We start from the raw sequence: 25,930 nt of genomic DNA on the forward strand, positions 1-25,930 counted from the left end.
CTGGTGTGTTCACCTGGGCTTGCCCTGCTCAGTCCCTCAGAGCCTGGCCCAGGTGCCACCACACACTGGCCGGAATTCTAGACCCCTCCATCACAGCATTTGGGCTTCATCCTGCCCAGATGTTCAAGGATTCCACACACGTCAGGAAGGTTTTTTCCTACCATCTCGCTGTTTCTAGAGATAGTAGGAAATGTTCCTAGAACATTACAATTTGGTCTGATTTGGTTTATTAGTTGGGGGAATCTCCCACCTCTTTTTTTTGCCATCTCAATGAATGATAGCTTCCCTAGACTCCTCCCCAAACACTTAGGAATAGTCTACTCTGAAAGCAGGGGAAGCCGTATCTTCATCATCGTCTATCCTTTCTAATGAACCCTTGAGGCATGCTCATTCTGAGAGCTGAAGGGGTTACCTGGACTCATTCCTCCTCTGAAGTGCAAAGTTGGTGAGTGTATCTATTAATTGTGGGACAGTGGTTGAGGCCACACCCAGCTGTGCTCAGGACTTACTCTTGGCTCTGTTTTCAGGGGTCGTCCTGGTAGTGAATGGAGGACCATATGCAGTTCAGGGAAGGACTCTAAAGCTCTCTCTCTCTCTCTCTCTCCCTCTCTCCCTCTCTCTCTCTTTTCTTTCTTTCTTTCTCCTCTCTCTGTCTGTTTCTCTGTTTCTTTCTCTCCCCCTCAGCTAGAAAGGTCTCTCAGACTTGTATACATACTCTCTTTCTCTCTCCTCTTTCTCTCTCTCCTCTCTCTGTCTCTGTCTCTGTTTCTCTGCCTCTGTCTCTGTCTCTGTTTCTCTGTCTTTCTCTCTCTCTCCCCCCCTCAGCTAGAAAGTTCTCTCAGACTTGTATACATACTCTCTCTCTCTCTCTCTCTCTCTCTCTCTCTCTCTCTCTCTCTCTCTCTCTCTCTCTCTCTCTCTCTCTACGTGTCAAGCTGGGAAGGTCTCTCAGGCTTGTACACACACTTCTTCTCGGTCTCTGTCTCTCTCTCTGGCTTGTTCCACCTCAGTCTTGCCACTGCCCACCACCAGTAGGTTTTTGCTCCCTGGGAGAGGGCCCCCTACCTTCACTGAAGTCTTCAGCTCTCCCCACTGGGGGGTGCCCAGGGGCACGGAGGCCCCATCCAGGCCCAGGCGGAGCTCCCCGGCCACGCTGTGGCGGGAGAAGCGGTCACAGGTCCTCAGGGTTAGGGTCAGGGTTGCTGAGGGCAGCTCCTCCTCCGCCAGGGGGAGCACCAGGCCTTCCTCCCAGACGGTGCGCAGCTGACGCTTCTTCAGGCCCGTCTGGGCCTCCACACAGCCTGTCCTGTTGGTCACGCTGCCCTGGACATAGCAGTCACAGCCGCCCTCGTGGTCACTGGTCACAGCTGCAGCCACAGAGAAAGCAGGGGGCGTCTCAGGGACGTGGCTGGGAGAGGCTGGGCCCAGCTGGGTGCTGCTGGGTCAAGGTCACACCCTGGTGTCCACTGGCCCTTGGTGGCTGTACTTGTTGACCTGGGGATGTGCTTCCCAGAGGGACTTCCCTCATAAACTTGCCCCTGTGCTTTTGAGATAGGCTTTTGGGAGAGGCTCCTCAACAATAACTTGAGAAGCAGTTGCTAAAGTTTCCCATGCAGACACAGATCTGAGGCCTCGATGTTAGACAAATCACCTGGTATCATTGGGCCTCCAGTTCCAAATCTGTAAAATGGGGCCATTGTGATGATTGCTAATGACCTGGCGAAGTCTCAGCTTTGCTAGTTAATGGCAAATTAAATTGTCAGGGAGTTCTCCTGCCCCCCGCCCCCACGGACAGATTATCTGGTTATTAGAAAGTGGACAGGATTTGGACCACGCAGACCACCCTCTATGTCCAGCGCAAAGCTCTTTCAGAGACTCGTGAGGTAGAGAAGGTTCTCTGTTAACCCAAACCCCATTTCTCCTTTAGCCTGGGCATTTGTTAGACTACATTTCCCAGAACCCTTTGCAGTCAGGGGGTCATGTGACCAAGTATCAGCCAATGGGTTCTGAGCAGGCGTGTTCCTCTCCTTCCAGCTGTAGCTTCAGATACCGAGGAAGCCTGAGTTGACTATAGCATCACTGATAAGGTGCTGCAATCACCTTCTGGACTCCATTCTGGACAGAAATAACCCGGGCGTGTCTCAGCAGCCCACATTTCAGCCTGTCCCGGTGCTCCCGCAGCCACAGCTGCTGCCGTCCCTCCCACCCGCCCGGTGCTACCAGGGGGAAAGGAACACCCAGAAGCCCGCAGAAGCAAAACCAGAGTAGTACCTTCCAGGCGCGTGACAAACAGCTCCGCCTTCTGCTGGTCGTAGTCCAGGCAGTACTGGAGCTTGGGGGCCTGGTTCCAGCTGGCGGCCTTCTCTGGGTTCCAGGTCTCCATGACACACACGTCCTCCACCACGCCTGTTAGGAGAGGGACGGCCATCCAGAAGCCCCTCCCCACCTACTTTTGGGACCGTGCTGTCCCCCTCTTTGCCACAAATCCAGACCCCCGGCATAGTCCGTGACCACTGTAGGTCATGGGACCGTCCCAGCTCCTGTGGGTCAACAAGACAGGGGCTCTAAAGGAGCTTCTGTGTGACCGCTCTTGACCTTGGACGAGTAACCTGACATCTCTGAGCCTCAGTATCTTCAGGCTTCTAAGGGGAATGAGGCTGGTTCCCCCAGAAGGAGGACAGGGAGAGCCCCAGGCCTGCTCTGCAGTGAGCTTTCAGAGGACGTTTCCTTCGTCTGGGATGGGGCAGGGGGCGCGAGGAAGGGACTCAGGAAACCCTCCCAGCCCGTCTCTAACTTCGCCTCTCCCGCTGGATGCAGTCCCAGCTCCACGGGAGTCATGGCTTGAGATCAATGACAGAGTGAGTCAGAAGGTGCTGAGAGCAAGGTCAGGGTGAGTGATCTTAACTTTAGTACTTGTTTAATCGAGGCCTTAGGGGGAAAAATGACCTCATGCATGACCTTACCTCAAACCAGAAGTTCCTAAAAACCCAAATATTGTTCACTCTGCCTCTGACTTGGGCAGGAAACAAACATCTGGCAGGATCTCATGAGCAACACCACAGTCCAACAGCGAGAGGGTTCAACAGCTGCGGCAGACTCCAACAGATACAAATTGGAATTTGAACAATTTTTTTCCCTAAATTTTAAAAAATAATCCAGCGGGCAGAAATAGAAAGGCCTCTTTAATTTTCAAAATGATTCATGACTGAGTTCCTGCGAGTGGTGAAAAATATCTCCCCGCTGCATCCAAGCAAGGAGCAGTCAGGTCAGGACGTGATCGATGTGGGAAATGACAAGCACTCAAGGCCGCCTGATATCCAAGGACACCACAAGAACAAGCGCGGAAGGGACGGGTCTGGCACCCACAGACCTGAGCACTCAGCCCTCCACCACCACCATCAAAACCAAACCAAGTTGGCAGCAGTTGGAAATGCAGACACAGATTCAGCTTCAAGAAAGGGGACCTTTTGGGCAGAGTAGATAGCTCAAAGGACTGGAAAGCAAGCTTGGCATTCCAGAAGCCTGGATTTGATATCCAGCATTCATAGGGTCCCCTGAACACCTCTGGGATAGACCCTTGAGCACTGGGCCAGAGGGAATTCCTGAGTACCATCAGGTGTGCCGCCTCCTAACCCCAGAACAAGAAAAAGAAACGAAACTTTACATAGCATTACCAGGAGCAGGGAAATGCAAACCCAAACAGTGAGCTATCACCTCCCACAGGTGAGAATGTCCTATATTTTAAAAAAGCCAAGAAACAAACAGCAAGTGCTGGTAGGGATAAGGAGAGAAAGGAACCCTCATACAATGTTGGTGGGAAAGTAAACTGGTTCTGCCTCTGTGGAAACCAGCACAAAGATTTCTCAAAAACTTGGAAAAAGAACTCTGCAATGGACCCAGCAGTTCCATTCCTGGGCATCTATCCCAAGAATCCAACAGAATTCATTGAAAAAAGATATTAGCATTCTGATGTTCTCTGCAGTGCTATCCATAACAGCCCAGATCTGAAAACAACCCAAATTCCCAATAGATGAGTGGAGAAGACATTGTGGTATCTATACACAATGGAATACTATGCAGCTATTAGAAAAGGTGAAGCCTTGGGCCAGAGCAATAGTACAGTGGGAACCTGCTTGGCACAGTCAACCCTGTTGAGATTCCCAGCATCCCTTATAGGACCCCAAGCTCACCTGGAGTGAACTTTGAGCACAGAGCCAGGTGTAAGCCCTGAGCACTGCTGGACGTGCCCCCAGCCTCTCCCAGTCCTCCCAAAAAAGATGAAGTCTTATGATTTGCTCTCACTTGGAAGGAATTGGAGAAAGCAAACTGGAGACGCATACTAAGCAAAGTGAGTCAGAAGGAGAAAGACGAACATCATATTTCATTTCTCTGTGGGACAGAGAATAACCAAGCAAGGGAGAAAACACTGGTCAACGAACACAAATCCTCAGACTCGGAAAATGGAATTAAGGTTATCAGACAGTGGGAGAGTGGAAGGAAGGTCATCTGAACTGTGATAGATGGATGGTGGCACTTTGATGGTGGCCGTGGTGTGGTGACATTGTACCCTTCCAACGTATAACATGTGCATTGCATTTAAAAACTGAAAGAGGCCATAGAGACAGTGCTGTGGGCAAAGTGTTGGATTTGCACATAGTCGACCTGACTTCAATCCCCAGCACCCCACATGGTTTCCTGAGCTGTTCCAGGAGAAAACCCTGAGCACCACTGGATGTCACCCCCAAACCGAAAATAAATTGAAAAAATCAAACCAGGAAAAAAAAAAGAGAGAGAAACTGGGCTTTGAGCTCTCCGAGGAGCTGGCAGGGTGACCCATGGCAGAGGTGTTCCTGTTCACTGAGGAAGCATGAGAAGGTGGGAAGGAGTTCCTGCCTTCCGGAGGCTTCATCGCCATAAGTCAGAATTCCCTCTCCCATTCCCTCTGGTGGAGTGCTCAATTCTGGCTTCCTTTGGGTGTTGAGAAATTAGGGATTCCCAAAGGGAACCCTTCTATGATAACAATTATTCCCACCGAGTCCTCATGCAAATTGTTCCCTGCTCTCTACCTTAAGCTCTTCAGTCTTCAATGGACCTATTTGCAATCTATCTATTTTGAGGATCCTCCTAAGACATGTTCAGGTGACTCCAGTGATACGTGGCCAACCAGGCCATACTCCTCAAGGTTAGGGTTGGAGGATGTGTTGCTGCTCGAACCCTGGAGCTCTGGGACCACCAAGACCACAGCCAGCAGTGCTCGGGGGTCCACACGGTGCTGGGAAATGAACTGAGGCTGGCCATGTAATCAGGCACGTACCCCTGCCCCCTCCCTGACCTAGGCCCAGAGTTTTCACCCTGCTTCTAGCTGCACACCTATCTTGAAGGAGTGGTCCCATTTCCAGTGGGAAGCTGGAGACCTTCGTAATATGGCAACACGTTAGCAGGAATAATGGCCACATCCCATGCCCCATGCCTGCCTGCCTGCCCAGCATCAGACGCCATGCACATTGGGGGTCTCCCTCACCCCCCCATCGTCCTGGTGTGTTGCCCATGGAAGAAGGTGGGGCAGCTTTACCATTCTGAGGAAGGATGAACAGCTCCTCCGTAACCTGCCTCTTGAGGCGACTGTCACAGGGAGCTGGGGGGCTGCTGGGTGCTGCAGGCTCCTCCGTGGTCCGCAGTGCGTAGTCCGCATAGTTGATCACTTCCGGGGCAGTCACTGCTGGCCTGGGGCCATAGACATCTGGGAACTGGAGGAGGGCTCTGGGCTGCACGGGCTCTGTGGACTTCTTAACATTGAACTGCAAGCAAAAATCACGTGGTTTAATCCACGGGGGTGGGGTGGGGGGGTGGGACAGGGTGCGCAGGGCAGAGCGATTGGCTGAATGATCCCAATGACCAGGGGACTCAGATCACCTCAAAACCCATCAGAAGCTGCACAGCCTGGGTCCTGTGGGGCTCGCTGAGAGGGTTGCTCCTGTTCATCCTTCCCCAGTACCCTCCAGCCTCCCATCCACGGTGTGAGGGCGTGGGGGCGGGGAGGGTAGGGGGCTGACATCACAGGGAGTGGATGAGGATGGCTTTGCTCCAGAAGCAAGGAGCCCGGGGTCCAGGCAGGACATGAGAGCAGTGACAGCAGAGACCTGAGGCTCTCACGCTCACAAGTTGATGCCTCCCCTCTGCAACCTCCCATCAGAGTCGCATTGATCGCATTTCGCGCTGTGCAGGCAGCTGAGGTTCTAAATTTGGAATTGGATCTCCAGCAGATCTGGCCTCACCCCATGTCTGTCCCACCGCCCTGATCTCCTTCTCAAAGCAAACACCCAGGGACTTGGAGCCGGCTTCATCGTGGCTATCTACGTGACAATGCTGGCAGTGGTGGCGGGCTACCTAGTGCTGCTGGGGCCCGTGGGGTGCCGGGGTTAGGACTCGGACCCTGGGCCTGTGTCGCATCGCTGATCACTATCTCCCTGCCCCTGTGTTTGTGTCTTGAGGGAGGATCTACCCTTTGGGCTCAGCTCCGGGACAAGGCTTACTGTGTTGTTCAGTCTCCGTAGCACCTGGGGCCACATTTACCCCCCAGTTTAGTTTGTGGGCACTAGGGCACCTCAGGCCCTCACGGCATGTACTTCAGATAATGTTCCAGAATAGCCGGGGAAGGTGTTCTCAACTGTTCATCATTTGTTCGATGTCCATCTCTCCTGCTTCTTGCCTTCCTTCCATAGCATCAGATTTTCTGATTCTCCCACTCCTCATTCCCAGTGGTGGTGGTGATGAGGGGGGGGTGTTCTGGTTCTGGTTCTGTCTGGTCTCACACACACACACACACACACACACACACACACACATCCCAATCCCTGGCTCAGGGATGGCTGCTGGTCCAGAGAACGCCAAAAAGGAAGGCATTTCTCTCCCAGCTGGGCAGATCCTAGTGGCCCTGTCTTGTGACTGCAAGGTGAATCAGCCTGATGCATAAGGCAAAGTGGGGGTGGGGGGGTGCAAGGAGGAGAGGCTCTGATGAAGGGATTGTGATGAAGCCACCGCATGCAGCAGGCCTGAAGTGCTGAAGAGAGCAACTTTCCTTTCCAGCTGCTGAAGCCTCTCTGAAGTGGGGTCTGAGTGACTGGCAGCCGGGAGCTGCCCCAGTAGAGGGTCTGCGGTCTCCACTAGAGAGAGAGACCCCAGAGACTGGGGTCCCGCCCACTCTGAGGGCTGGCCACACCCACCCTGAGGATTGGCCCCGCCCCACCCTGAGCCCCGCCCTTTCCTCCGCCTCTCAGCCCCCGGCCCAAGCATCCTCACCGGCTCCTTGTCCTTGTCCAGGCTGTACCCTACGTCTGTCTTAAGGCCAGCGAGTGTCTGAAGACTAGCTACATGAGCCCCTTCTCTTAGAGAAAGCAGCAGCGGTTCTCTCCCACCCTCTTTACTGCATCGCAAATCCCATTGCCGCCACATCCCCCAAACCCAGTTGGACTTTGGCTTTCAACAGCTTCAGCGGTTTTGCCCGGCTGTGCCGGAGAAGGGAGAGGAGACTGGGAGAGGGCGAAAGGGGCAGACGCGGAGCACCTGGGATTTTGGAAGGAGGGGTGCAGGGAAGCTGACACCTAGACCCCCATCCCACTCCGCGGAGGGTCTATGTTCCAGCCTTATACCTGGGGACCAGGAGGAGAGAGAAGTGGTGGCAGGATTCTCTGTCAGTGCCCCTGAACCCCAGGAAGAAGGTGGAGGAAATGGAGAGGCTGGATGAATGGCGGGACGTGGCTGGGGGGCTGGCACGGGGAGAATCAGGGGTCTGGCGGCAGGCCCCTCAGAGTAAGCAGAAGCTACTCCGAATGTGGATCCTTGGCCTTCCCCTGTCTCACCTGTCCCAGGGTCTTGGGATGCCTCCTCTCGGTGTCCAGAGTGCCCAGACTGTGTCTGGCTTCCTGGGTGCTGCAGCAAAGCACCCACAACACCCACCTCCTGGGGCTTGCAGCAAAGCACCCACACCCCCCACCTCCTGGGGCTTGCTGGGAGAGGCTGAGGTGTGAGGTAGCGAGTAGTGAGGGATACTCTACCCCCTGGACAACTGGATGTGCAGGAGGTAAACCTGCATAGACAGCTCTGGGGACAAGGGCGCATAAACGAGTCCCCGGGGTTCCATTCCAGGGCCAACATGGCACTCTGAGGACTGTCAGATGTGGTCTTGGTGGCCCAGAAGCACCCTTGGGCCTGAGCGTTGAACAGCCAGGCCTGGTTGGCTGAATGTGGCTATACCCCAAACCCCTGCCCACTCCCCAACAAGCACCCAAACTTGATGGCAGGAACTTGACCTAGACACAGAGTTCTCTTGCTTCTCCATCACAGTACCTTCGGCAGTGGTTGTTTTTGGTTTTGGTACACACAGCGGTGCTCAGGACTTATTCCTGGCTCTGTGCTCAGGGATCACTCCTAGCAGGGCTGAGAGAACCATATACTGGAGATTTAATCTAGGTCAGTTGTGTACAAGGCAAGTACCCTGCCCACTGTTTCTCTCTCTGTCTCTCTCTCTCTCTCTCTCTCTCTCTCTCTGTCTCCCCCTCTGGTCCCCACTGCAGTTCTTTTGGGAAGAGAACACAGAGACTCAGGGGTTCTCCTAGGAGCAGGCAGTAATTGGTGAACCCCATCTCCTGCTCTGTCTCCCTGGGTTTCCCCCTCACAGAGAGTGGCACAGAGGCGTGGGGTGGCCCCAGACTTCCTATCATCCAGGCAAAGACAGATGGCATGAGGCAGGGTGGGGGCAGCTGCCATGTCCTAAGCAAACATTTGTTGAGCCCCAGGTCAGGTCCTACGCGATGCATCCGGCGCGCAGAAGAGAGGGAGACAGATGCTCACCTCCCCTTGTGGAGCTGATGCTGGAAAAACAGAAATTAATTACGTAGCTAATGGGCTAGAAATGGACGGCTTAACCTCATCCGAGATGTGAGGCGGCCCATTTGGTGACATGATTAATTTTTACACCAAAGACTGTTGATTCATTTGAGTTCTCAGGACCCAGGAAGTTAATAGGTTGGGAAGTAGGCCTAGGGGGAGAGAGGCAGATGGCTTTGTCCCTTTGACTTGAATAAAGGACAAAAGGAGAGTCGGGCAGTCTTTGGACACTGCCAAATGCTGAGCAGAGTCTGCTCAGGTCAGGGAAGGCCCCTAGAGGGGTCTCCCAAGGAACTTCAGTGCTGTACTTATGCATGTGGAGAGAGCTTGAAACAGACATAGGGATCACCTGTTGGCTCAAATTCACTCACTCTTGGGGAGTTGGGCTGCTCCTCCTGGGGTTCAAGGGCAATTTCTGGCTCCATGCAAAATGTCTGCCCGCAGCCTGTGGACAGCCCTGGGCCAGGGAACTCACAGCCACGGCCCTTTAACCAGGAGCCATTCCCTGGGAAAGGAGCAGTCCAGAGCGTTACGGTAGAACACTAACGGGGGTGGGGGGAGATCTGGATGCTGTAACAGATGATTCATGCATCTGGGAGAATCATACAGGAAGGTGTATGTTATCTATAAATAACGTGGGCTGGAGGGAGAGCACGGGTGATAGCACTTGCCTTGCATGCAGCCCACCTGGGTCCGATCCCTGGCATGACATATAGACCCACACAGCCCACCAGGAAACAGACCCCTGAGTATAGAACCAGGAGTAAGCCCCGAGCACAGCCAGGTATGACCTACACCCCCTGCAAACAAAGAAAAACACGATAGACAACAGATATCCCCATCAAAATAGCTAAAATTAAGGGCTGGGATGCTGCCCGAGGGAGAGTGCACGTCTCAGGTACCTGGAGTCCCTGGGTTTGGTCCCAGCACTGCCAAGAAATAGATAATAAGAGAAAAGAGATAAAAATTGAAAAGGACACCACCAGGTATTGGTGAGATTGTGACATTGGGGACTCTCAGGCACGGAAGGAGGTAAACTAGAAAGTCTGTCTGCATAACTGGCAGTTTCTATCTTTTTTTTTGGGGGGGTCACACCTGGCGATGCATAGGGGTTATTTCTGGCTTTGCACTCAGGAATTACTCCTGGCGGTGCTCGGGGGACCATATGGGATGCTGGGAATCAAACCTGGGTCGGCCACTTGCAAAGCAAACGCCCTACCCGCTGTGCTATCGCTCCAGCCCTGGTAACAGGCAGTTTCTTCAAAGTTATGCTAGTAAGCTGAAAATGGACGACTTAACCTCAGCAGAGATGTGAGGCCTTGTTCTCTCTCACCCAGCCATGCCACGGCTGGGTATTTATCCAAGGGCAAGGACAACCATCTGTCCACAGAATTACCGACCCCTGAATCCCAAGAGTCGCTTTACTCATCGTGCCCAAAAGTGAAGGCAGCTCAGGTGGCCATCGATGGGGGCCGGGGGAGGGGAGGGAGGACAAGCCCCTTCTGACAGGTTCTGACAGAGGGACCCATCACCAAGCAGGAGGAGCAAAGTCAGGGGACACCCAGCAGGAGAGATAATCACAGAGCATGTCGGGGAAAGACTGCCATATGGCTCCCAGCTGAGAAACACTGGCCTAGGGCAGAAACACTCTCAGAGCTGGTACAACTGTCAACCCACAACACGTCCATTTCCATGGGCGCGCATGAGCACACAGTCAGAGACACACTCTCACAAACTCACGCTCACACATTCTCAGACACTCATTCTCTGACACACACTCTAAGATACTCATTCTCACACACTTGCTCTCTGACACACTCATTCTCTCACACACACTCATTCTCTCACACACACTCATTCTCTCACACATACTCATTCTCACACATTCACACACACACACTCTCTCACACATTCTCAGACACATTCTCAGATACTCTTTCTCTCACACACATTCTAAGATAACTCATTCTCGCACATACTCACTCTCTGATACAGTCATTCACAAACATTCATTGTCACACATACTCATTCTCTCTCACACACACACTCTTTCTCTTACACACTCACTCTCAGACACATTCTCTCACAGATGCCCACTCTATGACACACTCATTCTCTCACACACAACACACATGCACTCTCTCTCTCTCTCTCTCTCTCTCTCTCTCACACACACACACACACACACACACACACATACACACACTCTTCCTCTGCCTCCTCTGCGGAGAGTCACAATTATCTCTCCCTAATGTTTGAGCCAAGCTAGAATTTAGCGGAAAGAACCACCACTGTCCTCCAGAGAATGACCATCCTATAGATGAGTGTGATGCAAGAGTAGGCTCTTCTCAGGTTCTTCCCTCCCACCACATAGAAAACTCCAGGATATTATTTGGGAGTGCAGTCAAATTTGAGGTGCAAATAAATACAAAAGCTGATCCCCTGCCTCCTGACACACCCCTCCACTGGGGCCTAACTTGTGGCTCCATGCTACCAGCTTTGCATTAGGCAGGGAGCCCCTGTGCTTCATAACAAACACCCCCCAGACACAAAGAAGCCGAATTCTTAGTCTGAAAAGTCTGAGTGACTCACAGTCTGAGGTCCGCTCCCCTCACTCTCCTCTGATCTTTTTCTCAGTATGGCTCTGCCCATCCGGGTCCTAGTCTACTCCATTCAGTGAGAACTCACGGAACAAGCAGCCTGGGAAAAAGACTAACAACACTTCTTCCCCCTTACAGATGAGGCCACGAGGCCAGCTCAGGAGCAGAAATGGCTCAGTCCTGACTGGGCTGACCCCTCCAGAGGACGATGCCCATCAGTCTGTCCAGTTCTCACTTTCTCACTATGCTTTGCTGCTCACCAACGCTTCACGCCACTGAGCGTGAGGAGCGGGATGCTAAGTGCTGATCCCTCCATAGCAGTGCATAAGAACTGGCTCTGTGTTCCTGGTTCTGTGCTCGGGAGGAGCTCTGGTGGAGCTGGATGGGGAATCGTGCCATGTAGGGGATCAAACCATAATTTGCCATAAGCAAAGCAAGTGCCTTAACCCCAGTGCTATCTCTCTGCCCCCACCCCACCTCTGAGGTGTGTGAGCTTTGTCTGGGGGCAGGTGACACTGACATTCCCAGGCTTGCCGCCACTGCAGAGATCTTAGGCAGAGTCTCATGAATCATCAGGTCTAAGAAGCACCCCGAGGGTGACCATGATGTGAGGGGGTCCTTGTAGTTTGCATGGCCTGCGGGGAGGCCCCATGAGACAGGCCAGGACCATGGAGAAATGGTCTCATGTGCTGAGCTTCCCAGAGACACTACCTCATGTCTCTGGGTTTGATCCTATTGGGCTCCTACCACCAGCAAGCGCCCAACAGATCTCCAGTTCCCAGTAACCAAGATCTGTGTGCTCCAGAGACCAAGATCTCTACTTTGGGACAGCCGCTGGGACAATATCCACTAGGCGAGGCCTCTTTAACAATGGGGAGGGCAGCTGTGAAGCAGCAAAGATGAAATTCACTTTGAGGCTGCAGTGGCCCAGCTTCCGGTCCAGGAGCCAAGCGGTGTTTCCATGGCGACCCAGCCATCCTACAGCACCTTTCATTGTCCCTTCCCACACCTCCTCTTCTGTTCTTAATAAGTCAGTGCTCCCATCCCTTTTCAAAGTCCTTTCCCTCAGAGGCACCTCCTGCCAGGCTCCCTCCCCCTCCTTGACTATTGTAAAATCTAAAAAGACTGGTTTGTTGTGGACCCTGAAAACTCCCCATCTCCTCTCTCCCAGCTGGCAGCCAGTGCAACAGACTAGGTGTGCTGGTGGAACAGTTGCTGTGGGCTGGGGCAGTGCTTCTCCCAACCTGGCAGGAACGAGACACAACAGCGGATACCTGTACAAACTCTTCCTTTACTGACACTTATTAATTTCGTCTCATTTTTGGGGTGGGTGGGGAGACACACTGAGAAGTGCTCAAGGCCTACTTCTGGCTCTCCACTCAGGGGTCACTCGGGGGACCCTATGGGGTGCCAAGGATTAAATCAGGTACGCCATGTTCAAGGCAAGCACCTTCCCCACTGTACTAACTCTCCATCCCCATGGTTTACCACTGGCTCTATGTTCAGGAATCACTCCTGGTGATGCTCAGGGAACCCTATGCAGTAGCTGAAGATGAAACCAGGGTTGGCCTCGACCAAGGCAAGCACCTTAACCTTTGTGCGATATCTCTGGCCCTTCATTTCATTGCTTGCTCCACATGGATGACAGTGGCTGACTAGGTGCAGGCACTCCCTGTGTCATTGTTTGCTATGTAGAATGCATCTTTCCAGTTGGGAAGACAGCAAGAAACCGGGAAGATACACACGCAAGTCAATTTCAGATAAGAATAAGCGCTATTAGCACTCATGGTAATGGAGAGGGAAAGGAGCGACTTGTTCACTAAGAATTTAAAGGTCAGAAAACTCTGAGCTAAAATTGGGTGTGTGTGGTAGTGATGGGGAACCATACCTAGCATTGGTCACATGTGCATACAGGTGAAAACAGCACAGAGTCCATTACCCTTATGCTGGCTCCCCTTGAGAGGGGACACTGAAGGCCAGCAAGATAGTACAGAAGTCACACCTGATCACAGACATCGGAATAATGAGCACTACAAGTGTAGTCCCTCAAAAAAAAAAAACCACTTCTTGAAACAGGCCAAGTCGCTGCCCTTTGAAGCCCGGCAGTGGCACCCACACCCCACAGCTGCCACCAGACAAACAACCCAGCATCACTGTTTCAGGATTAGTCTCGGAGAGACACCAAACCAACAGGAATCCCAGGTACACTGGTTTTGGGGCTGAAAAGTCTGGGGTCTTCTCAGAGTGGGGATGGGCAGCCTCCTCCTCTCCCCTTCCCCGTTCTGTCAGAAGTTCTGGCAGCCACACACATATCCCACAGCTGCCACCAGGCAAACGGCCCCACTTCATGACTAATCTCAGGAAAACTGACCAAACTCCCAGGAACACCGACCTTTGGGCTGGGAACCCTGGGTGCCCTCAGCAGGTGGTGCGGGCAAAGAATCTTCCCAGTTCCTGCAGCTCCTGGAGCACGCGGCCAGGTAGGTGGCCGCATGACGCCTCCAAATTCCACAATACTGACAGCTCGGTACGAGCTCAGCAAATTAGATGGGAAAATAGCCTAAAAGCCAGCTAAGCTCAGTAAGTGAAAACAATAACACAGAAGGTTCAACTGGCACCAAACAACTCAGTAAATCTTCAATGATTTTAAAAACCCCATTGTGAGATATAAAAATTTCACAAACTTTCTTTTACAGAATTATTTTTTTTTTAAATTCCACTTTCCATTTGTTGGAAAAGCAATAAATTATTTTTATTCCCAGACTTTGGGGGTGGTGGGAAACTGGGGACCATGGTGGAGGGAAGGTCACACTGGTGGTGGGATTGGTGCTGGAACGTTGAATGGGCCAAAACAACTGTATTATGAACAATTTTATAAACCACAGGGTTTAAATAAAGTTTAAAGAAAAAATTTCCCAGAATAAAATAAAATAAAAATAGGACATGGAGGTCATAGAGGACACAGACTTAAAGCTGAAGTGACACAGCAAAGAATAACAGAGAGTTGGGACTCAAACTTTGGAATACTACCATGTAGTCCATAGGTGTTACCACTTGTTTTGTTTTGTTTTGCTTTTTGGGTCACACAGAGCAATGCTCAGGGGTTACTCTTGGCTCTAACTCAGGAATTACTCTTTGCGGTGCTGGGGGACTATATGAAATGCCAGGTATCGAACCCAGGTCGGCAGCATGCAAGGCAAAAGCCCTCCCCGCTAGACTATCGCTCCGGTGCCCCACTTGTTATTTTTAATTCTAAATTTTTTTTGTTTTGTATCCACACCTGGTGATGCTCCAGGGTTTACTCGGGCTCTGCACTCAGGGGTAACTCTTGACAGGGCTTTGGGGATCATATGAGGTCCCGGGGATTGAATTCAGGTTGGCGGTATACAAGGCACTCCATCCTCTATACTGCTTCTCTGATCCCAGGAGTTACCACTATATCTGCTGATCCCAGGAGTTACCACTATATCTGCTTCCTCAGAAACCAAATATGTCACGCTCTGTGATTTAAGTCTCTGACAAATGTAACGAAGGTGCCCCATCTCCTCCCCTGACCTTTATTCATCACCCAATCACTCAGCACTAGACTGAGAATGTGGGGTTTTGTTCCTGTGTTTCTGGGCCCACACCTTGCAGCAGTCAGGGCTTTCTTTTGGCTAGGCTATGGATCACTCCTGGTGGTGCTCGGAGGACCATGTGGGGTGATGAGGTGCCAGGGATTGAATTGGGTCTGCCGCATGCTAGACAAATGCCCTATCTGCTGTACTATCGCCTCCTCCAACACTGAGAATCTCTTCATGGGGGGCAAGGCCAGTTCTGCCTCCTACACTGTGCCTGGGGGAGGAATGGACAATGGGTAGAAGAGCATCATACTACCCGCTACGATGGAGAGCTGCGAATACAACACAGACTGGGGAGAAGCAAATCAAACTTTGCCTGCCGACAAAGAGAGACTTGCAGGAAAAGCCAGAAACGCTGAGCTTTGATTGGGCACCACCCAGAGCTTGGACAGCAGATTCACAAATGGGAAAGTGCCACCGCTGGGACTAGGTGACGCCATGACAGTCAGGGGTGTGTCCAGGGCACAGTGGCTACAGCTCAAGTTTGAGGTTGGGTGAAAAGAGGCCGGACAATGAAGACGCTACTCTCCGGGCTCTGATGGCAGAATCAGGATGTTAGAACAGAATTCAAAAACAAAAACAAAACTCTGTGCGAGCAAAAACCACACATGGGTACGGTCCTGCCCAGAGATTAGTTTCCTGTAGGTGGCCTTTCCTTGGCTCCCCTACTCACATACAGAGCTTGAAGGGGCAAGGTGGCTGCCGCCACTTCCTGTGCACCTGATACCATGCTCTGTATTCCCACTTGATGGTATTTAATCTCACATAACCCTACAGACGAGAGGCCAGTGTTTAATTATATGCTCTTATGTGATCAACTGAAGACAAATCAATTCTTTTCTCCACAGAAAGAGCAGGAAATGGAGAGTTGAGGAGTTTTGAAGCTTGTCCGAGACCCCACAGCTGATGTATCACCACATTACACTTGGAACTAAGTTCACCCCCAGAATCCCTGCTGCCGACCTGATGATGACGTTTCAGGATACATTAACAGATCCATTAACAGGTGAAAACAGAACCGTCAAAATCACCGATTTGCTGCCCAGTGCCACAGTGTGAGATGAAAGGTCAGCTCCCTTCCTCACCCACGTGTTAATGATCTACCAGGGGTTTGGGCATCTGCCTGGTTATTGTTCTCAGTTGGGATGTGGCCTTGACATCCTTGGGCAGAAACTGTGTTTCCCTTGAGCCAAAGCAATGTCAAGACAGCGTGGTCACCTCCTCAACCCTTTCAGCACTCCTCAAAGTCATCAGCGCCGTCTCAAAGCTGGGATGATTTCACAGATGACAGAACACACCCCTGGTCGGTAGTTGGGAGCTGACACACACAACCTTCCCACTCCCCTTCTGGCCCCATCCTTCTCTCCCTGCCCAGTCGCTGTAGCTGGGCTGTTGGTAGCGGGTTTCATCTCAGAGCAGTTTTGAACTTTCGGACTTCCCAGTCAATCTCAAACTTCCAAACGTTCCACAACGCCTTTGTGCTGACTATGGATTTAGAAATCTTTCTGGCAGAGCGAGTCTGTGTGTTGGAGGTCTTAGGACTGTATCAGCAGCAATCTCTGAAAGATGGGAACACGTATGTTCCACACTGGCCTCTTGTGGATATAACAACAGAGCTGACTCTGATACTCCAGATTGCTCCCCTCTGTTTCTCATTTGTGGGGATTATGCTTCTTTAGCTGAGTCATGAATTTGGGCTTTGGGGCCACACTGGCTGTATTCAGGACTTCCTTCTGGTTCTTCACTTAGGAATCACTCCTGATGGCACCAAGGGGAACCACATAGGGTACCAGAGATAGAGCCAGGGTCAGCTGCATGCAAGGCAAGTACCTTATTCCAAATACTATCTCTCAAGTCCCAGGAGGCTGTGGGTTTTATTTCTTTGTTTGGACCACACCTGGCAGTATTCAGGGCTTACTACCGGCTTTGTGCTTGGGGATCACTCCTGGTACAGCACAGGGGAGAATATGCAGTGTTAGGAATCGAACCTGGGTCAATCGTGCACAAGGCAAACACCCACTGTACTATCTCTTTGGCCCTAGAAGTTATGTTTTTTTAATGGAGTACTGAAGGCTGAAAATTCTGGTTGAATGTCCATTTTCCCGGAACTGAATTTAGAATCTGTTTCCAGAATTCTACACAGTTTTTTGACTCCATGATGCTTTGATGAAACCATTGACAAAAGCAACACCTGTCAACCTTGTATTAGAAATGATAAAGTACTGAAATTGTATTCTTTAAAAAATCCATTTAAAAAAATGGATCACAACACATTCAAAGTGATTCTTCTAACAATTCTTCTTCCACACATTCGCATTCTGAGAAGCTTTTCTGAGTGGAAGAGAAGGTTCTGTAGAATCATTGGAGCGTGGATGGATCATCCATCAAAGGTGACACTGTGTGGAAAAACAGTACAACGTTGCACAAATCAAAGATACCTGGCCGCTCTGTGCAGACACTGGGAAGCACATTTATTTCTAACCTGGAGACTTTCAACAGCAAAGTTGTAAACTGCGGCTTCAGATAAGACCTGTGACTTTGGTCAAATTCTTCTTTTATTTGGGTTTTAGGCCCAAACCATCTGATTAAACAATCATCAAATTTCTAGTGAAGCAAAAGGAAATGAGTATACACTTGGTGCCTGTCTACTATGCACTCAAACCTCATTCAGACACAGTAGAATCAGAAGAAGCCTTGTTCAAAGGCAGTTTCCTGTCAAATGGTGAGGCAAGACCATGCCTACATAGCAAAAGGAAAGTGCCGGTGCTCCAACTCTCCTGCTTGATACCCATTGACTAAACATGACTAACCAATCAAAGCATTCTTCCCTGCTGTGTTCAGACACAGAGCATTTGTCTCCAGGAAACCACCACCTACGAATTAAAACTTATGTGCAAGAAGAAAGCAATTTTCTACATCTGTAGAAAAAGAGGAAGAAGTAGAAAAGGTAGCTTGAAAGCACATGAAGTGTGTATGACCAAAGACATACATACATAAATACATACATACAAACATACATACAACAAAGACATCTCCTATCAGGGAGGTCAGAGCCAGATTCCTGAAGACACATGTTAGCCCATCGGTCAAGGAAATCTACCGATAAGAGAAGTAAAGGGATCTCCAGAGTCCTGGCGTGGGTACAGAGGGGAGCATGCCTGGGGCATGCTGAGTCTGGTGAACTGCCTGGAGAGAATGGGAAGAGTGAGAGGGGAAAGGCGAAGTCCCACCAGAAAGGGCCTCAAAGTTCTAGGTTATGATCAGCGAGGAGGTTCTGAGGGAGTGGAAGCAGTACACAAAATATTTCAGTATTCAAAATATCCAGCTGGCAGGGACATGCAAGAGTGGCAGGGCTGCAGGTAGGGGCAGTCCCGCAGGGGAGAAGAGATGAACAAGGATGGGAGGGGGTGGGAAGGAGAAACTCAAGATTAACAATGAGGGGCCAGAGCGATAGTACAGCAGGTAGGATGCTTGCCTTGCACGTAGCCAACCTGGTTCTGCCCCCGGCATCTGATATTGTCGCTTTCTGCCAGGAGTGAGCCCTGAGCACCCCTCCATATGGCCCAAAAGCAACAACAACCAACAACAAAATTAACAATGAGAATGGCAGTGCAAGACTTCTCGGGGAATATGGGACAGCTGAGGGGTAGCAAAAAGGGCACCCATCTCCAGGATGAAGCAATTTTCCTCCTCTTTGCTCTCCTCTTCTGAGAAGAAGATGTGTAGGACCAGACCTTTTCTTCTGTGAGGCTTTCAAACAGAAAGAGAGATTTCAGGGGATACCCACCAACAGGCAGCCCGAAGCCTCCCCTGCCTCTGAGTGGACTCAACTGGCAAGCAGCATGTGGCATGAAGGGTGGAGGGCTTCCTTCTCATAGGGGTGCAGATCTCCTCACTTCCCTTCTGTGTCACAGGGGCTCGCCTTCCAACAGTCTACCAAGTGTCACAAAACAGGATTTGGTCACAAAGCCTGTTTTCTCCACATTTACTCTCACACAAACTAGTTGTTGTCAGCTTGTGGCAAGGTTTTTGCAAGGGGAACAACCGGACCCTCCAACCCACAGGGGTGTCTGGTGAGTACAGCAGGTACAAGCCGCATGTCAGGGCCTGGGTCGGACGGAAAAATGAAAGGTGTTTCTAAAGCTGCCAAGAGAGCCTTGTACAGACAGAGGCCTTGACCTGCAATGTGGACACTCTTTGACTCGCTTTTATTTCTGTTAATGATTAGGGTCAGTAGTACTAGTTAGGGCCTACTGCTAGGAGGGTTTTGGAAGGAGCAGATGGTATGTTCAGGCTTGGTTGCCCAGCAGAGTTTCATAAAGCAGATATTTACAAAGGGGGGAGGGGCAGAAATCAACACAAAACAACAGAGAGTATCCTGGGGTAGACCGGCTGGGACAGAGGCTCTCCCTTGACTGGGCTTTCTGGGACCAGTACCTTGGGGGTAAAATAAAAAATGTATACAGTTCCTCTGGTGGAGGGAGTGCAGGTGAGGAGGAAAGAATGATTTATAAAAGTGATTCTCGAACCACAAAGGGGTCATTTTTTAGTACAACCCAGGTTCTGGGCGCTGCCTTACCTGGGTTATTAATCTCCCCTAATAACCAAGTGAGACCTCACAGTTCAGATAACAGATGGTTCACGGAAGCACAGAGAGCTTAAGACACTAGCCTGCAGTCACACAACTACTTGGAGTGCAGACTTAGTGTTCGTCCCCTGCATTTACCTAGTCTGTAAAATCAAATCATTTAAAATAATCACTTGAAGATCAATCTTGGAAGAGACACTAAGCCAGTGACACTCCCAGGTACATTGGTCTTGGACTGAAAACTCTGGAGCCTCCTCGGCAGGGGGCGATGGTGGGAGTGGGCTGCCAAGAAATGTCTCAATTCTATGGCTCCTGAAGCTTCTGGAGCACGTGGTCACATATGCGGCCTCATGACACCTCCAAATCCCACAGTCTTGACAGCCCAGAAGGAGCACGGCAAGTTAGCTAAGAAAGTATCCTAGAAACCCACTGAACTTGGTGAATGACAACAATACTACGGAAGGTTCAATAGCATGAAACAACTCAGTAAATCCTCGACAACCTTAACAATCCAGTGTAAGATATAACAATACACACAGATTTTCTTTCCCTGAGCAATTTTTGGATAATCCTACTTACCCTTTTGTTGCAACAAGCAAAATGAAACTAGTTATTCTGTGCCTGCCAAGGGGTGCAGGCTTGTGGGGTGGGTGGGAAACTGGGGACCATGGTGGAGGGAAGGTCCCACTGGTGGTGGGTTGGGTGTTGGAACCCTGAATGCCCGAAACACCTGTATTGTGAACAACTTTATAAACTGCGGTGTTTAAAGCTAGAAAATCAATAAAATAATTGTTTTAGTGACAACTTAATTGCCGGCAATACTCACTCCACCCCCAGTCTCTCAGCTGCCGTAATTGGGCACAGCCTCCCCAAGGCCTCCCCAAGCGCCCCATAGAGGGCCCCACTATGCCTCGCAAAGGAAGCAGCCGAGCACATGGACATCACTGGTGGGGTTTGAAGAGCTGAGAACACACCTGTGGCCCTGCCCCCCCAGCCCCCAGACTCTGGGTCTCTGGGACCACCTGGCTCGCAGCCCACACCCTCCCAACCTCTGAGGGCTGCAGATTCCAGCTGCTCCTTCTAAAACAAAGAATTCCAGAAAGGACACGTGGCGGCAGCCAGAGACTTAACCAGCGGTGGGGCATCGGCTCTTCCTGAGAACTCGCAGACCTACCACCCATGTTTCACTCTTGTGATTCACCTTTCCTGACTCAAAACGAGACTGAAGGATGCTCTGGCACCTATGACCTTGGTGGCATCTGGTCCAGAAGAAACCACAACCTCCTTTTTTTTTTTTTGCTTTTTGGGTCACACCCAGGGTTACTCCTGGCTCATGCACTCAGGAATCACTCCTGGCGGTGTTCAGGGGACCATATGGGATGCTGGGAATCAAACCCGGGTCAACTGCGTGCAAGGCAAACGCCCTACCCGCTGTGCTATCGCTCCAGCCCAACCTTCTTCTAGGGGACCCAAGTCACCCCCCACCAGGAACCTTCTGACCAGGGATCCTCCAGCCTCCCTCTCTTTTGAAAAATGCAACCTTCCCCCCATCGACTCGAAGTGCATCATTTCAACAAGGCTTTTTAATAGCGACTAAAGTCCCCTCCCCTTTCCTCTCCCTCCCTGTTCTTTTGAGGTCAGCTGGTCAAAGGCCCCTGCTGGTGCCCCCACACCATGCAGAAGCCAGCACACAAGCCCTGCCCTGAGGTGTTTGCTCTAAGGACAGAAGCCCCATGACATATTCACAGCCACCAGACTGCAAGGGCTGGGTCCTGCCTGGCGACCAACTCCTCCCTCCGACTCCTGAGAACTCCCTCCTAGGGCCAAGGAATGCGGGGTCCTGAGCCTACAGACCTTCAAACCTGCCTCCCTCCTCGTTCTGGGCCCAGCAGCGGGCAGAGACCTCTCTCCTAGCCCCAAACACAGCCCTCCCTGCCAAATCTTGCACCCCACCCCACGGAGGTCACCTCACTTGCTCATTGCACTCTCCTGATCCCACTCTGACATGTCTAGCCGTTCTCTTTCCCCCGGTGCCTTCCCATCAGCTTCCGCAGAGCCTCAGGGATGACCTGTCCTCTGCTCAGACACAGCCCTAACCTCTTCACAGCCTCGCCTGTGCCGGGTGCCGAATTCACGTTCTCACCTGGTACTTGACAACCCACTCCCTCAGGCCCACCAGTGTCTGAAGACCTTCGTGGTCTCCAACAGTAATGACGACTTTCCTGGTCTCCTTCCCCGGGTCTTTTTCTGTCTTATTTTGTTTGGGGGCCACACCTCGCTGTGGTCAGGGCTGACTCTTGGAGGTGCTCAGGGGACAATACATGGTGTTGGGGATTGACGTAGGTCAACTGCTTGCAAGGCAAGCATCCTCCCTACTACTGTGCACTCTCTGGTCTCCAATTCCTTCCTGGAAAAAAAATAGGAGCTGAAGCGATAGCACAGCGGGTAGGGCACTTGCCTTGCACACGGCCAACCGGGGTTCGAGTCCCAGCATTCCATATGGTCCCCCGAGCACCGCCAGGAGTGATTCTGAGTGCAGAGCCAGGATTAACCCCTGAGCATCGCCGGGTAGGACCCAAAAAGCAAAAAATAAATAAAATATTTTGCTCTTACTTTTTTTTTTAAAGAACACTAGAAGCCACTGCTTATGGTTTTGTTAACTCTTGGTATCCATCAGGACTGAATCTAGGCTTTCTCCCGTGTGTGTGTGTGTGTGTGTGTGTGTGTGTGTGTGTGTGTGTGTGTCTAAGTATGACATACTTCACTCAGCATCTAAATCACGATGAAACCAACACTTTCGTTCTTGGGAGCCCTGCTTGGAAAAGGGTCCCCTCCAACCCCCAATAAAATGATGCAAGGTGGCACCGGCATGATGGGGCATAGGCTGTGAAACCCAGGAGCTGGAGTTCATCAGCTGCTCCCAGTGCTTGAGGTCCCTCTCGCCCCAACCTCCCCTTCCTCCTTTCCTCTCTGACACCCTCGCCTCTTTGCTTGAGCTCCAAGCAGGGCGTGGTGCATCTAGTGTCATCATCTCTGGCGTCCTAGCTGCTGGCTTTGCAACTGTGGGGTGAAGGGGCCTCCCAAGTCAGCCACGGGACCAAGACCTCCCCAAGGGGTGGGACACAGGGAGCAAGGGGAGCTGCTGTGCTTGGAGCACACCACTCAATCGCTGGGATTCCAGCTCCCTGCTCCAGGTGACAAGCAGAGGCGCCCCTGGAATCCCTGCCCCCAGCCCCGACTCAGGATCCATTCAGCATTTCTCCTCCAGCTCCAGTCCCGTACAGAAGAGATGCAAATCTGGGGCTTAGTGAGAGGGAAGCCGGAAATTCACCAGCTCTGTCACCACCCCCCAGCCCCCGCCCCAGGACGGACTCGGTGTTGCAGAATTCCCAGAAGACTCCCACTCCCGTTTTTCTTATTCATCATCAGAGCTGCAGTCGCCCGTGTGTTCTCAAGATGCTTCAATCTGTCCACAATGGGGCTGGCAAGTGGATGGCAGAGAGAAACCTCCACGGTCTCCGATGATGATGATGATGATGATGATTGTGATGATGATTGTGATGATGATGATGATGATGATGATGATTGTTTTTATTTTTTGGTTTGGGGCCACCCTTGGTGGTGCGTAGGGCCTGGCTCTGCGCTCAGGGATCACTCCAGATGGGGCTCGGTGGACTGTCTAGGGTGCTGGGACTCACACCCGGGTCAGACACATGCGCCATGTGTACTATGGCTCCAGGCCTAAGTGTGTGGATTCTCACACTCACACCAGGAGCCCTTCTGCTCTTAAGACATGGAGTTTTACCCTGCCACATTCAGACCAGACTTTCCTGGATAACTGAGTCACTAGATCCCGGGGTCATGAGTACCGCAACCCAAACTTCAGGGAGCAGTGGGGGTCCCAGGGGTACCAGGAGTGAGAGAGGCCAAAGGCCAAGCCAGGCCAGGCCAGGATCTCCCTGTGAATGAGCGCTGCCCTCCCCAGGGCCCTGGTTGCCCCTGTCTGCTGGCTCTGCTGAGGGGGCCTCCCCACCCCCCACCCCACCCCACCCCCGCCTCCAGTTCCCTCAATTTGAATTTCCCCTCAAGGTGTCCCTGCTGTGGTAGGCCTACTGTTCCTCTCTCCCCATACCCCAGTGATGTGGTGACCAAAACCTTGTCACTCTCTAAAAATGAGAACATGCCTCCAGTCACCAGGTTTCTCTGCTGTAGGTGCCAAAAGGTGCCAAAGAACCATTCTCAGGTCCCCGGAGGAGGAGGAGAGCCCCACCCCAGGACACCCCCACCCGCCATGGGACCCCCCCCCCCCCCCGCTGAGCCAGAGGACAAACTAGGAGGCTGCGACAGGCTCCAGATGTGCAGCTGGAAAGACAGAGATCCAGACTTAGGGAGCCACGTCACGAGCACTTTGGAAAGGCCCAGAACTGGCAGCGGGGGTGTGCGTGCGTCTGCCTGGAATCATCCGCACTCATTTCCTGATGAAACATTCACACCAGCCCCCATGTTGCTAAGCAACCAGCCCAAACAAGCTTGCTGCATCCAATTTCTCTGGAGGGCCCAGGTGGCAGCCATAGCAGCCCCTTGTTGGGGGCAAGGATTTCAGACCTGACTGCAAAAAAACGCCTGCAAGAGACACTCTTTTGTTTTTTTGAGGGTGGTGGGGGGTGCTGGGTCACACTCAGTGAGGCTCAGGGGTTACTCCTGGCTCTGCACTCAGGAATTACTCCTGGTGATGCTCGGGGGGGACTATATGGGATGCCGGGGATCAAACCCAGGTTGGCTGCGTGCAAGGCAAACGCCCTACCCACTGTGCTATCGCTCCAGGCCCTGCAAGAGACACTTTGTGCTACACCTGGGGAGACACAGTGGCTCACGGGGTGCTGTCCAGTTTTCAGTAGCCAGGTTGAGCATGATTCTTGCTCTGCCACTAAACTCACGATTCCTGTGACTGGGCTTCACGGCCCTGGTCTGCAGAGCGGAAACCCTCACTGAGCACATGTCACAGGGCGTCACATCTGGGAGTTGAAGCAGCTGTGACTGCAGTGGCTTGAGAGAATCTGGTCAGCATCAGCTCTGCATCACTACTGATGGCGCGGAGGAACTGGGTCTTCATGGGGTTTGCGTATATAAATAGGAGTGTCATCAGTAATGAACTCTTTTTATTTGTGTGCGTTTGTGGCAGGGGTGTGTGTGTGTGTGTGTGTGGCGGGGTGAGGGGGTTGGCCACGCCTGTCTCCTGGCTCTGCACTCAGGGATCACTCGGAGGAGTCTCAGGGGACCGTCTGGGGTGCCGGGGATTGACTCTGGATCAGCTGCATGCTAGGCAAGCACCTTCACTGAAATATGGCTCCGATCCAGCAATGGGTCCTTTTTTTTTTTTTTTTTTTTTTGTTGTTGTTGTTGTTGTGTGAATTGATAGGTCATTGTCATTTTGACCTGTGTTTCCCTGATACTACGTGATAATGAACACTTTTTCGTGTGCGTATTGGCTATCTGGATATCTTTTTTATGAAATGTGGTAGTGTCTATTCATCTCTTCTTCCCATCCTATTTTATATGGGGTCATAAGATTTTTTTTTTTAATTTTTTATTGTGGAAAGTTACAAAGTTACAAAGTTTTCAGGTTTAAATCTCAGTTATACAATGCTCGAATAAGCAATGGGTCCTTTTTTAAAGGGTCCCCTGACTCCATAGAGGGCAGCTTTCAAGTAGCCCCGAATCGAACGGTCCAGGAGTGGGTGGGGTTAGCAATTTGAGGAGGGAGGACTTGTGTGATCATGAAGGTCCAGGGCAGATGTGGACAGGGCAGGCACCTGAAGGGGGGAATGTTTTACTTTGGGCTGAAGGAGGGTTTCCCCTGCCCTCCTCTTCCACCCCTTCCACCCCCAGTTCACCCACTGGTACCCTGGGTCTGTCGGTCCCTGATCTGGAGATACTGTGTCTGCCCAGTCTTTGCTGTTCAGTGCCAAAATCATGCCCGCTGGCCTTCATCGAATGAGCGGACTGGCTCCAGAAAGGGGGGCTTCTGCTCCAGAGGGTGAAGCCGGAGATGAGGTGGGGCTGAGGGTGACACGTGTCCCCAATGGTCTCCAACTCCTATGAGGAGACGGGCCAGGCCGGCAGAGGGCTGTGGCCCCTTAAGCAGAGCCCATCTCTTGACTCTTATACAGAGAACGAGGGGACAGCCCCAAAGGCCTCCCGGTAATAAAAATGGTGACTTGAGTTGACCCCACTGA

At 51.7% G+C, this 25,930-nt stretch overlaps 1 protein-coding gene across 1 annotated transcript in view; it reads right to left on the reverse strand.

Annotated features, from left to right (window-relative positions):
• Nucleotides 1–25,930, reverse strand: part of SYT13 (synaptotagmin 13) — a 39,923-nt gene that overhangs the window by 9,092 nt on the left and 4,901 nt on the right. The window contains exons 2-4 of the mRNA XM_055141701.1: nucleotides 5,573–5,798; nucleotides 2,272–2,406; nucleotides 1,066–1,367 (exon numbers count right to left, since the gene is read on the reverse strand). Of these exons, the coding sequence (XP_054997676.1) occupies nucleotides 1,066–1,367; nucleotides 2,272–2,406; nucleotides 5,573–5,798 (663 nt within the window). The remainder of the gene's footprint in view (nucleotides 1–1,065; nucleotides 1,368–2,271; nucleotides 2,407–5,572; nucleotides 5,799–25,930) is intronic.

Source organism: Sorex araneus, chromosome 6 (assembly GCF_027595985.1).
Source record: "Sorex araneus isolate mSorAra2 chromosome 6, mSorAra2.pri, whole genome shotgun sequence".
NCBI lineage: Eukaryota > Metazoa > Chordata > Mammalia > Eulipotyphla > Soricidae > Sorex > Sorex araneus.